This window comes from Pocillopora verrucosa, chromosome 2 (genome assembly GCF_036669915.1).
Source record: "Pocillopora verrucosa isolate sample1 chromosome 2, ASM3666991v2, whole genome shotgun sequence".
NCBI lineage: Eukaryota > Metazoa > Cnidaria > Anthozoa > Scleractinia > Pocilloporidae > Pocillopora > Pocillopora verrucosa.
This window is the reverse complement of record NC_089313.1, coordinates 1,126,073-1,139,272: the sequence shown is the minus strand read 5'-3', so window position 1 is coordinate 1,139,272 and position 13,200 is coordinate 1,126,073. Positions and strand designations below refer to the sequence as shown.

The following is a 13,200-nucleotide window of genomic DNA, read 5'->3' as shown; positions in this document are numbered from 1 at the left end:
GCTGTGCTTTTCCGAAAAATCACTCTTTTTCGTGTCTGAAAGGTTTCAATGGAAAGCTATTTTAAAAACATATAAACTGACCCTACTAATGATTTAAACCATGATTCATGAGGCCAGTATGCTCGTTACACGTCTTGGCGGTAAATCCAACTTCTCTAACCAGATAGATGAAAACCAGTATCATTTATCGATTCTGCCCGTAAGGCTCCCGCATAACTAGATTTGAGGGGACTCTCTCTCTTCCAGATCTTCCTCGGTCATATACACAGGTGTATATATGACCGAGGAAGATCTGGGAGAGAGAAATTGAGAATATAATCAGAGAGTTCAAAGTGCGAATAACAACTAAATCAGTCCAAACTTTTTACTTCATCTTTCTTCAGTTCACGAGATTAACGTCCGACTACTCCGCTTTGAGTGTATAAAGCCGGAAAAAGTGAGATCGAAAGGTACCCTATTTTTGTTTCCTTTTGCCTTTATCTGAACGACTTCCGCCAAGCATTTTTGCTATGATGTTCGTAATATACTATCCACTCAAATAATTGCAGTAATGCAGTTGCTGTTACAGAATATTAAAGCTTTTGTTTCGCAATAAGTGGTGGGTTTTCCGTATTGCTTTTTAGTGTTCTCAAATGTAGAAATTATCTCTCATTTTGGTAACGATACCCCGATACCCGTACGTAGGTCACTTTCGCTTTCAATTCATAACAAACCCTCTCTGGCTCACTAGATTTTGCGTTTATAATAGTTGGTTCCCTGGCGGACATATTCACGAATAGTTTCGATTAAGTATTTATGTAATCAAGTATTATTGAAGATTTAAGATCCATTGGTAACTAGTTGAGCCTTATCGGGTTTGCACAGTTTAGTCTAAAACGCTTTGATCGCAACAACCATCAAGGATAAGCAACGTATTGTAATTTTGAACTTGTTTTTGGTAATCCGTATTTCGTTCTTTATGAAACTGTGTCCATCGTAACATGAATCATCTTCGACCTTTCCAAACGAATCAACTACTGGGAATATAGCCTTGAAGCATTCGTACTTTGAGTGTGAATGACTGTTGACGTCAATATACCACCAAGGTGATGATTCAACGTAAGTGTAGTTTGTGAAAGTCCTGATTATTCCGCGGTTTTTACGCTCAGATGGGCAAATGTACTGCAACTCTAGCGTCAAAAATTATCATGGTTACCACAAAATCCTGAATATTCAAGAGATCAGTAAACAGAAATCATTGTAATCGTGTCATGCACAAGGAAGAAATCAAGGCGCTTTAAAGCGATCGGTGTTTAGACAATATGGGATTTCATGAGTTATGAAATAACAAAGGAAAATGTTTTTCTCGAATTTCATTCCCTCATATTAAAAGCTACAAACTCTGCAAAGTCAACGTCAAGTTCTGAGATTGGAAGACCTATTTATACTTACTTAGTTTCTGCTCGTACTCAACGACGGAAATTATCTATGACGAGCCACCTTATCCCGATTGTTTTTAGAGTGCTTTGGAGGGCTAGCGCTGAAGAATACAGACGCTTTGGTCACGAAAAAACTTTGCAAAGACAGATCGTGATTCTCTCTGCATGATTATAAGAATTTCCATCATTTTCTTATAAGATGCATTTCAGATTTAGCCTCTGAACATATAGCTGAAAGATGTATAACTGAAATAATAGTTTCTAGTATACATTGTTGGCATGTAGTACACAAGTGAATGGTGCTTTTAAAGGTTAGAAATTGAAGTTCGGTGACATTTCAGGATTGAAGGATTGGTAACGTAAGTAAATCCATCAAAATGGTATTTCGAGCGATCGGTACCTTCAACACTCCTCTAAAGTATGCCATTTTGGTGTGTTTACAAGTGATAAAAAAAATCGGGCGACTTGACTTTTGTGTGTGGTTTAAGCGAATCGTAAACCACATAACGTCATGGTCCGACATATTTATTCCTGTATACTTGTTGGATAGAGCGCTTGTCACGTGGTTTATTATTGTCGACGATGGATTCCAGTCTACGCTCGGCCAAGTTACGTCAGTCATAAGAAATCGGCCATTTTGTATTTGTGGGTGTTACAAGCTATTGAAGACCTTTTTTTATCTAGTTGTTCGTTCATCTTTGTTGCTTAGATTTCACACGCCGGCTTTCCTACAGTCGGCTTGTCTTCTAAGTGCGGATTACGGTGAGGAGTTGTGCTCTCACAGGCCAACATTTCACGGTCTGGACCTTTGGTGCAGGTTGCGCTACATTGAAACTTAGGAGTCATAATAGACTCGCGCAAGCCAACATTTAACGGCTTGAATCTACTCAGCAGACCATCCACACACAATTGACAAGAGTCTGCTAGCCCCTGATTTCGTCAGAAGTAAGTAATATTTATATGGGAATATCAGCTGAACAATACCGATCTAAGATCGGCTCTCATGACAACTTCCTTGAAAGAAAAGATGCTTTGTCGCGTTTCAAGGATCGTTATAAAGACAGTTCAATGGAACTGACATTTGTTACGTTTATAGTTTGTTAGAACTACTTGATGTGAATTAGATAACCATCAGGCATCCTCGGAGACGTAGGGTTCAAATCACGTCTGTAGACTCTCTAAAAGCACTATCTTAACAGATCAGTTCCAAACTGTCACAGTCATTCTGAATTTTGATTGTTACCAGAAGTTCAATGTTTTTCTGGCAAATCAGAGTGAAGCAGGTCTCACACGTCCTCTTGTGCGCTCTAACACAAATTGATACGTGAAGTTCAGTTGCTTACTATGTTTGTTTTGGACCTTGGATCTTGGACCTTGGACCTTTAACACTTTGCATGATGATGTCAAATTTGCCTATTCGTTTCATGTCTCCACATTGCTTGAATTTGGTAAACACACTGGCATGAAATTGCAATTTCAATAATAAGAAAACGTGAAAGATTCTGGTACTTTTAATCATATGATACCATCATCTACTTGCCTGTTCATAGAACTCTTGTATTTAAGTCATGTCTCTGATTACTGTTCCTGAAATTTATTATGATGACACTCTATCTCTACAGAACTTTCTGTTAAATTAAACCTCTATGCAGGGCGTGAAATTGCGCCTAATACAGGCGCCAATGCGACTAAATTTTTCCCTTTGGCGACCAAACCTTGAAAATTAGTCGCCAAATTGGCGACTAGAATGTTTCATCACAACCTCACCGAGAGATATAGTGAATCAAAAAGATTTGTAAAGATAAATCCGCGGCAAACTTCCTCGTTAAGTTTGTTTCCAAAACTCAGATCAAGTATCTCAATCGATAACTAGACGCCATCTTGGATTTAGGTGAGCTTGAACGTTGTATATCATCCATCCTAGTGTCCACTTTGTAGAACGTTAGAGATCTTTTCCCTAAATTAATTTTGGAGGTCTATCTTAAACGTTGACAGCGTAAAAAAAGGTTTTGTTTGTCTTTGAAAATGGCGACCAACTTTTTTTGAATTGGCTACCACTTTGAAGAATTTAGGAGCCAAGTGGCTATCAGAAAAAAAAATTAATTTCACACCCTGCTATGTGAAATTGCAAATCTTATTGGGTTAAATATTATTAGCAACGTTAATGTAATGTTACTTCAGAGTACTACTCTACATATGATTCATTAAAATATTGCTTGTGTTCAGATCTTGTTGTGCACCTATCTTTTTTCCCTAGATTTTTCCATTTGCAACCTCATATCCACCTACCTCAACTAAAATTTTCTGTGTTATTGAAAATACAGTCCCACAAAACCCAAATACAATAATTATAGTAAACGTTTTGCTCTCAACCAACTGAAAACAGAACTTTGTGCCCTAATGGACAATAGAAACCTATGCTTAGCACTGTGTTACTTTACATGTATGTTTTGTCCAAAATTAGTCATACATTTGAACCAAATCAAGTTCCCAATGGCTTCTAGTGTAGATTACTTCATTTCCCAGATGTCCCGGCCCTTTTTTAAGTTTTGTTCTCGTGTATTGGTACTCAAAATGCCAAAAATATTCATATGAAATGCTTCCCTAGAGTTAATTTCAGATCACTTGCCTCGGAATAGACAATCAACCTACAAACTTAAGAACTCATTTCCACTTCGTTGCGTAAACAAAATTATGACTGAATCTACCAGGCCACTATGGGAGATGATGCTCTAGAAATGAGACCTTAACAAAGTCTGGCTAATAACCCTCACCTTGAAAATGAGTATTTCAGGACTATTATATGCTAGTTGTCTTGTTTTATTGATGAACAGGAACAATATTGAAAACTATCTACCGTAATTAGATATTAGCTCTTCTAATAGAAACCTAGTAAGACACCAGACACTAAAAAGCAGCTCAATTTCGCAAACCATTCATGTACGCATTGCGGACCATTTTTTTTTTTTTTTTTTTTTTTTTTTCGGTGCTCTGACTTCCGGGCGAGTTGACCGTAAACCGTTCCGACTATCAACTAATCGTGACAACATTAAGAATTTAAAGTACAATTAACGTCAACGCTGTAAAATCCGCAACGCGGATACAGTATTAAGTCTTTTTAACCTTTTACATCTTTTGAATGGAATCCAGAGTTGTTTCCAAGGATTACTGTAGTTCTATCGTTTTTCAATTACATTTTTTCTTTGTACTTCTTAGTTTTCGGAACCACTTCATGCCGCTCTAAACCGATTTACACCATTTACTCCGCCTATTTTCACTGTTAAGCTACGCAAGTCCTGTTAACGTCTCATCGCTTCGACTTAATGAACTTCGAATACATCTTTATCGTTGCGAACATCATTATTATATCTACTGTTTCTTAGAGCGCCTCAAAAACTTTTTTGTTTTTAATAAGGGATTGATCGATCGTCCCGTGAGTAACGTTCCGCCCTTTCAATGTTAACCATCGTGATCTTCCTTCAAATCCCCATCTGTTAGCTGATATTTGGGTCTGAATCCTCTAAGTCATATATCGGTAATTATGCATGATTCAGAATATCAACTTCACCCTTAGGCATTTTTCTCCAGGGGATTGTCCCATGCATTGCATAAAAAGACTTCAACTGTCAAGTACAAATTTCGACTGTAATTTTTTTGGCCTTTTTGTCTTCGTAGAGAGGTGTACATTTGTGTGTTGGCATGCCGTCTAGCTTACGAGCACCAGGTTCATCTGAAGAAAAATTGAAAGTTTTCCTTTTGTCATCTGAGTGGTGGTCCAGGAAGGGAGGAATATCAACCTTGAACAGAATACTTGCCATTCAGTTAGCGAAACATCCGTTGGTTGAGGTTACAGTCTTCCTTCTTGAATGCAATGAAGAGGAAAAGAAAGACGCCGTCTCACACAACATCAAAGTTGTTAAAGCCGAAAGGCAGGTTGGGTTGGAGGAAAAAGTTTGGCTTTGCTTTCCACCTCGTGATCTCCAGATTGATATAGTTATTGGCCATGGAGCTGTCCTTGGTGCACCAGCAAAGATTATTAGAGACAATCGCAAGTGCAAGTGGGTACAAGTCACTCACACAGCGCCAAAGGAACTGGGCATGTGGAAAGCCTACCAGGATTCTATCGCGAGAAGTGAAACAAAGCACAAAACTGAAGTTGAACTATGTGAAAATGCTGACTTTGTCGTTGGAGTTGGGCCAAAGCTAAGTGAATCATTCCAAAGTTATCTTTGCTGGTGTAAAAATCCTGATGATGTTTTAACTCTTATTCCGGGAATTTTTAACGAGTACTCGGACATAGAACACGTACCAAGAGATGGCAAAAAGTGTCGAGTTTTAACATTTGGCCGTGGAGATGAGGAAGATTTCAAACTGAAAGGGTTTGACATCGCAGCTAAAGCGGTAGCTAGGCTAAGTGACACAATACTTATCTTCGCCGGTGCTCTCGAGGAAGACCTTCAACAGGTTACTGATAGATTTTTGGAGTGCAACATTTCTCCAGAAAACCTGGATGTAAGAAGTTTCCTTGAGAATAAACATGAGCTAATCAGGTTATTTTGTGAGGTGGATCTTGCACTAATGCCTTCTCGGACGGACGGTTTTGGATTCACAGCACTTGAAGCTCTATCTGCTGGCCTGCCTGTACTTGTGAGTGGGAACACGGGATTTGGAGAGGCCCTCAGCAAGATTGCATTCGGTTCATTCTATGTAATCGATTCCCAAGATCCCAGTGTGTGGGCTGACGCTATAAAACAAGTTTGGAGGAAAAACTGGAAAACGCGGCGTCAAGAAAGTGACTATCTGCGTACCTGTTACAGAAAAGAGTACAACTGGGAAAAACAGTGTAATGACCTCGTTGCCAAATGTCGCAGAGCTGTTTACGGTAAGAATCCTCTTAAGTACCTGCCAAAAAAATCGATAACAATAGCTTAACTTTCGAATTCCGATGCATGTTTCAACAAAAATGTTTGAGGCTCGATTCCTCGTAGAAACACAATCTCTTCTACTTCCCATGCTTGGGACTAAACGAATAATATCTTTCTCTAAGACTGAGCTCAAAATTCATCATCTTAATTATTCTACTGCTACGTTGTTGTGATTTCAGACGAACAGAAACAGCTGGAGACTTGCTCGGAGGAGAATCCAAATCAAACGGTAACCTCTCATAACGTACTTGAGAAAAGAATGGAAAGAGGACCAAACACACATCTTCTTCAAATCGTCGATGAATCGTGGTTGTGCCCAACGACAACGCAACAAAGAAACAAGGGAACAATCATGGATGAGCGTCATATCGACAAGACAACTGTTACGGAACAGGAGGAAGAGTGTGATCGAAGATTTAGTTTAGGAGATCTTCACAAGGGGATCTACGAATTGACGTAACAAAGGAAAGAAACTGCAGTTACGCCTGCACCACGAACCTACCATCACCATCAGTTAATTCCTTAGTACAAAAAGTACCAACGGCAGTACTTAAGTCCAAAGATTTTTAGAGCGACCCTAAGGAAATATTGAGAAGTTCCATTATGGAGCTGGAAGGTACACAGATGTGTCAAATGATCGAAAACAAAGTATTTTCCTGTCACTCGGGACAAAATGAATCAAGGGACAAGACAGCGATTGAAGTCGAAAAAATTTAGAAGTTGGGCAACAATTTGGAATAGAGGTGGGATCTGAGTGAATTACACGAAGGAAGAACTGTTTGTTTCGATATAGAAGAAACAAACCAAGATCTCGACAGAACGAATCTCATCAGCGTTGAGAACGGAAACTCGAGCGAAATTATATGTGAGTCTCTTTTAGAAAACATTAGGGAGTAAAACAGGTCGACCATTGATCGAGAAGTGTTTCTGGAATTGTATAGAAATCCGATCAACTGATACGAAAACGGGGTAAAAATCACCGAATAGCAATCCCCATTGAGTTTATCCGTAGCAACCTTGCATGAGGAACTCACGAGAATCACAGACTGAAATCTTACAAATAGTAAATACCTTAGAATTTTGACGTCAGGGGAAACTTGTAATCTTCCTAAAATAAAACGTTAGGGTTTGTGGAGAAAAGTTATGTGGGTTATGATTAGGAGTTACGGACAGAGAACTGAGCTTAAAAAAAAGACAAAAAAAGCTAGTAGTTTAACATTTTTCAAACTTTTACTCAACGAATCACATTGTAGAAAATAATTAGATATTACTCACGACCGTAAGCCCTTATTTCTTACCTTTACTTCAAAAACAGTGGCCTTGGAGACTTCATCTCAAGAATCACTCAAGAAGCAGTCAAGCTTCCTCAAACAAAGAGTTGCAATCAGCCTTGTCTACCATCCAGACAACTTTGACCGAACATCAGCTTCCACGGGTAGATGACTGGGTTATTCAGCGAAAGGAAATTGGAAAGAAAAAGGGAGGAAATTCTTTGGAGCGGGGACCAAGGGTGCAGTGGAAGTAAAGTTGCGTGGTAGCCGAGTAGCTGTTAAACTAATGGATGAAATGCGAAGACTCTTACCTCACCATAGGCACATGTACGAACAGGCAATGGTCAATGCGTCTTACTGTTGCCATCCAAAGTTTATTGGTGCCACAAACGACGATGATATTCGTCCACTACTGGTAAATGAATTGCCGGACCCTTTTTTAAGGTTTCTTTTATTGCGGCAGTCGTTATCAGTTGCCGAAATAACCACGATTGCTCTGGATATTGCGAAAGGCTTACACTTCCTTCACCGCAAGAGGCCGTATCCTGTCGTTCATGGAAATATCAACAGCGTCACTGTGTTGGTAAGGAGGGAAGACAAGCGCTTTAGAGCTAGACTGAGTGACTGAGACAGGAAATGATGGGATTGAACCAGGAAGAACAGAAATCACCGAAGGTAAAGGTTTATTGCCTTTTTTAATTCTATTTCAGTTTTGTTGATTTTATAATAGATAAAGGTGAAGTAAGGCCTGCGCAGATTGTTCTACGTGACTTTGAAATTGTAGACACTTTATGTGTAGGTTTACCGAGTTACAGATTACATAATCAAGTTAATAACAGGTAATTTGAAATTGAATGTATACCAATCTATAGCCGTTGACGTATCTCAGAGGTATGGTGCATACAATATACAAGAAATACAATTGAAGTCAGCAACTGCTTGTCTGCTTGTTTGCTCTAATATTACAGCCAAAATCAATAGGAAAATAGTGAATACAGGGTGTATGACGGTAATGTTGCTTTCTGATCTGCAGATTGACGTGCTAAGTTATGGCTTACTTTTGCTTGAAATGTGTAACAAGGGAGCACGAATATCTTCTCCTGAAGATTTCCATGATAAGCTGATGAAGGTGCCCAATACGCATCTGCGACAGTTGATTCTTTGGTGCATCCAAACGGACCCAGAGGAGCGCTCCTCGATGAGCGACGTGATACGTGAATTTCTTTTAACAGACACTAAGTGAGTGAGGCAGCTTGATCATATTGATTGAAGCATGTCACGACGAGAAGCAGAATATATATTTAGGTTTAAAAGCTAATATTTTGCATAATCATTGACGTAATATATATATTAAGCAACCTAGGGTTGAGTATTGAGTGAGAATCGGATCAAATGCCTTAGAGTATGACATCAGAAGAAACTTGTTATCTTTCTAAAATAGAACGGTGGCGTTTTTGGAAAAAAGTGGTATAGGGCTTGATTATATTGCAAGCCACGGGCAGAGACCCGAGGTGACTATTTGCTGCGTGTTACTGTGGATGCAAAATCGAAAGTAATATGTCTGTGAACTCCAATTTTTCAACCCTGACTTAAAAAGCATTTGGAAAGCAATTCAAAACTGAAATAGAGGATTTAATTAGCGGCTGGGAAGACATGATCTGTTTGCAAATAAAAACAAAGTATGGTTAAAGTATGGTCCTCTTGTTGAGTTAAGCTTTAACTTGAACATGTAATCCGGGCATGAGGAATATTTATAAGCACATAGTACGACCGGTGAGAGATCCAGTGTTTCCCATGTAATTGGTTCATTTCGAAGATTTGTCCCCTCAGAGATCCGTTACTTTACGACACTCATGCTTTTCAATTGATCGCTGACAGTCTGGGATTCTATTGATTAAGCCTGGCCACGCTCTGCTTTCGGTTGCGGAAACTTGTGCAAGTCTGTCAAACAAATTTTATTCAAAATTAAAACCAACTGCAACTTTGTCACTTCCTTTTCCCGCGCTTCCATCACCTGTCCAATCGTTCACAGTTCGTCCAAATCAGAGATACTAGTTCTTCTGATCGTCAACTGACCTGCGGTCTTCCCCAGGGGTCTGTATTAGGCCCAATCCTATATTTGGTCTATACCTCTCCTCTAGGAGCTATCCTGTGTCGCCATGGTGTCGGGTTTCATATGTACGCGGACGACACTCAACTGTACCTTAGCATGAAGACCACTAAAATGGAGGATATTGTGTCTGCGCGCACTAGGGTTGAAGTTTGTTTGCGTGAGCTGAACCAATGGATGCTTTTAAATAATCTCCGGTTAAACAACAACTCCATGGTGCAGCAACGTACTTGACTGAGCTCATCATTCCTTATGTTCCTAGGCAAGCTCTCAGGTCTGCTGACCAACTTCTACTGGAGCAACCAACACACAAGCTCAAATTGACTGGCCTGAGGGCTTTCTCAGTGTGCGCGCCTTACCTCTGGAACTCGGTTCCATTTGAGATTAAAAGCAGCGCATCTGTCTCTATTTTTAAAGCTAAGCTTAAGACCTATTTTTTTCGACAAGCATATTCTCAGACTTTAAATTTTTATATAATTATAGGTTATGATAATTTGACGCCGTAAAGCGCATTTGGGCGTTAGGAAAATGCGCTATAGAAATAAATTATTATTATTATTATTATTATTATTATTATTAATATACCGTGAACTGAATAACTTCATGTCATAAGGAATCTTCAGTAAAACCACTTGAAGGGTCGACTTAAGTTAGGCTTGGGTCCTCACAGCGCTTTATCTCAGATAAAAGGTTTAAGTTTCTGAAGAAACTGTGGTGCTGCGTCCGTGGGGGTACTTCAGAATTAGTTGGTTTAATAAATAATTAAAATGGCGGATAAATGAATCGATCAAGCCAAAAATAAGAAAATAGATCGGTAAAACCAGGAGATCTCAAGCTAACTAAAAATATCCTTTGAGGGGAAACTTGCGTGGAAAAATTCCTCTGCCTGGAGTCTGAGGCGAAAAGACAAGAGTGAGCTTGGTAACCACCTGATAAAACGAGTTCAAAATGGCGGCATCAAAACATTTCAATCCTTGTGACCTTGTTTTAGACAATTTCTGAAAGCTGTCGAGATGGAAGTGTAAGAAGAACTCTTCCATTCTTATCTGATTCAATTATTCAGGCTTCTGAATAGTTTAAAATAGCAACCAGTTTAACTGTAAATATGAAGTCTTGAATTGAATTTTGAATTTTTCAGTCTTAATGACAAGGCGGCTTTGTTGAGCAATTACGAGGTAAAGTTGTCGTAGAAATTTCCTTAGCTTATTTCTTAGTATGGGAGATAAAAAGGATGTAGCGTCATCTAGCCGTTAATTTTGTCAATTTTTATCAATATTACATATATCTTGTGAATTCAAACTCAAATTCACGTTGCTCTCAACCATCTCCCCAAGTACGCCGTGAAAAGAGATATGAGTTGTTGCACATAAAAGCATTAGACACATGAGACTGGACAAGGGCACTATTGGTATGATCATGTTGGCTGATCTTTCTATGATGTTGTGGGCTGATCTTTCTATGATGTTGTGGGCTGATCTTTTATTATCTTCTGGCCTATCTTCCATAATCTTGTGGGTTTATCACATAAGTTGACTCTTCATTTTAAAATTCTCCATAGCTTTGATCTTCATCATGATTTTAGAAAAGAAATTCTGAAGTGATGAAATTATTTACACTTCTCTGATTTAAAGTCAGTTTGTAAACAAACATCTAGTGAACACTGCTAAAATGCTCTTGTAGGGGAACAAATAATTTCCTAGGAAAAATTAAATATATGAGTATATTTTTAAGCTTACTTAGAGTTGTTGTGTTAACATTACTTCAGTCTGCAGCACAGGGACCAAAACAACATCAAACAGCTGACTGTTGAAAATGAACAAATAAACAAACAAATTTTATGAACAAACAAATTTGTCTCTTTGTAACAAACATCTCACACTGGAAGCAAGTGTTTAAAATGATGCATTTACACACCAGTAACTATAGTCTAGGGATTCTAACTCTAATTATTTCCTGTTTTCTTCAGGTTTATCAACTGTTGCTTGAGACAGAAAACCAAAACAAAGTTGATAAGGCTAAGAAGAGGCAGAAACACCTTGTTAACTTGTCAACAATTTGCTATGAGGTCAGTAATGTTATAAAAGATTGAGCAAGGTTTGTTGAAGATTGCCTCTAATTCAAAATTATACCAAATCCTAACTTTTGTCCTAAGATACAGTGTTGTTCACTCTTAGGCTCGGAAGCATTTAGAGAAAACTCCTTGTAAACACCAGGTTAGACTTTGCATATGTAATAAATAAATTTTAAACTTTTGAATTATTTGTGTTTCCTCAAGAATCCCTTAGGGGGATAAATATCGACTGGACTAATATATGTAATTTAGAAGCAGCGTTAGCATTAAAGATGGTTTCAAGGTGGTATACTGAAGGCTAGAGTTTTGAAGCCATGACAAACATTGTAAATTACAGGACTAGTTTTAGGTCACGTAAGCCTGAACATAATTGACTTTTCTGAAATGCAAATTTTATTTTTTGTAGAGTCCAGAAGTAATAGAAGAATTTGTCAAAGCAATGCAGCCATTCAACTTAACAAGGTTTCCTGCTGTTACTTCATGTATTAACACAATGTGTACTAACATCATCAAGTTATGAGCTAATGTGTTAAATATATTTTACTATATTTTAAACAGAGCCGAGAAGCTTCAACTGTTGAACCTTAGACCTACTACACCAGTTGAAATTCAGCTGGTAAGTTTTTTAGTGTTCTGTCTTGTTTCATTGGAATGTGATCATTTAGCTATGATTTGGTTTGTAACTTCTGCATTTGATTGCTTAGAAATCAGTTTTGGCATAGAGTTTAGTGGCCAAGCCTTTTGGTTCTCTCTCATATCTTGTGGCTTTTTCATAGGGTTACTTTACTGCATAATTTTGTATTTTTTTTTATAGCTGTTTTTTTTTTGTAGGGAGCCATAATTTTCTGTTTTATAGAATATGTAATTAGTGCCTCTATGCTTTGTTTAGATCATTGAAGATAGTGAAGAGCGTTTGAAAACTGATCAAGAGATTGAGGAACTTTTGAATGTGATTGCTACAAAGCTTCCTGATCCTAATGAAGAGACAGTGGTAGAGGAAACACAGGAAGATGATGAGGAAATGTCTTAGTGGACGAATTGTTACTTTGAAAAACAGTGTATTCTTGAAAATGATAGAATTAACAGATATTTAATAAATAAATTTAAACTTTTGAATTGTTTTTTTTTTCTTAAGAATCCCATCAGTAGATTAATATGTTTAGGTTCTACTGTTTGTGGTGATTAATTTTTGTGGAATTTCGTGGGAAAATTGATTCAAGAATACATTATTAATACTAGTATAAAACAAGAATTGATCACTTGTGATGGATAGAATATCATTGAACCTTTTACCAGTAAAATGTTGAGACTGTTGATGAAAGAGGGGATGAGGAGTCATATTTGTGAAGTGATCAGCCTAGAGTCAATGTCGTTTTACCAGAAAGGGCCATATTTTGACATCCTT

At 38.1% G+C, this 13,200-nt stretch overlaps 2 protein-coding genes across 2 annotated transcripts; both read left to right on the top strand.

The window, feature by feature from the left end:
- Positions 1-321: 321 nt before the first annotated feature.
- Positions 322-9,277, top strand: LOC131797310 (D-inositol 3-phosphate glycosyltransferase-like). Its single transcript, XM_066162421.1, has 5 exons — positions 322-449; positions 5,094-6,300; positions 6,523-7,208; positions 7,659-8,289; positions 8,648-9,277. The coding sequence occupies exons 2-3, from the start codon at positions 5,118-5,120 to the stop codon at positions 6,801-6,803; spliced, it is 1,464 nt and encodes a 487-aa protein (XP_066018518.1). The 5' UTR covers positions 322-449; positions 5,094-5,117; the 3' UTR covers positions 6,804-7,208; positions 7,659-8,289; positions 8,648-9,277.
- Positions 9,278-10,506: 1,229 nt separating this feature from the next.
- On the top strand, positions 10,507-12,911 carry LOC131797373 (DNA-directed RNA polymerase III subunit RPC9). Its single transcript, XM_059114995.2, has 7 exons — positions 10,507-10,745; positions 10,863-10,899; positions 11,691-11,789; positions 11,899-11,937; positions 12,202-12,257; positions 12,354-12,411; positions 12,685-12,911. The coding sequence occupies exons 1-7, from the start codon at positions 10,738-10,740 to the stop codon at positions 12,823-12,825; spliced, it is 438 nt and encodes a 145-aa protein (XP_058970978.1). The 5' UTR covers positions 10,507-10,737; the 3' UTR covers positions 12,826-12,911.
- The last annotated feature ends 289 nt before the right edge of the window (positions 12,912-13,200 follow it).

What these genes read in the sequence shown, in the direction of transcription:
- LOC131797373 (XM_059114995.2), top strand. An exon ending in TGTCAACAATTTGCTATGAG is followed by an intron (nt 11,790 to 11,898) that starts GTCAGTAATGTT and finishes GTTCACTCTTAG; the next exon opens with GCTCGGAAGCATTTAGAGAA. An exon ending in AAACTCCTTGTAAACACCAG is followed by an intron (nt 11,938 to 12,201) that starts GTTAGACTTTGC and finishes TATTTTTTGTAG; the next exon opens with AGTCCAGAAGTAATAGAAGA.
- LOC131797310 (XM_066162421.1), top strand. Translation starts at nt 5,118, where the DNA reads ATGCCGTCTAGCTTACGAGCACCAGGTTCATCTGAAGAAAAATTGAAA. An exon ending in ATGTCGCAGAGCTGTTTACG is followed by an intron (nt 6,301 to 6,522) that starts GTAAGAATCCTC and finishes TTGTGATTTCAG; the next exon opens with ACGAACAGAAACAGCTGGAG.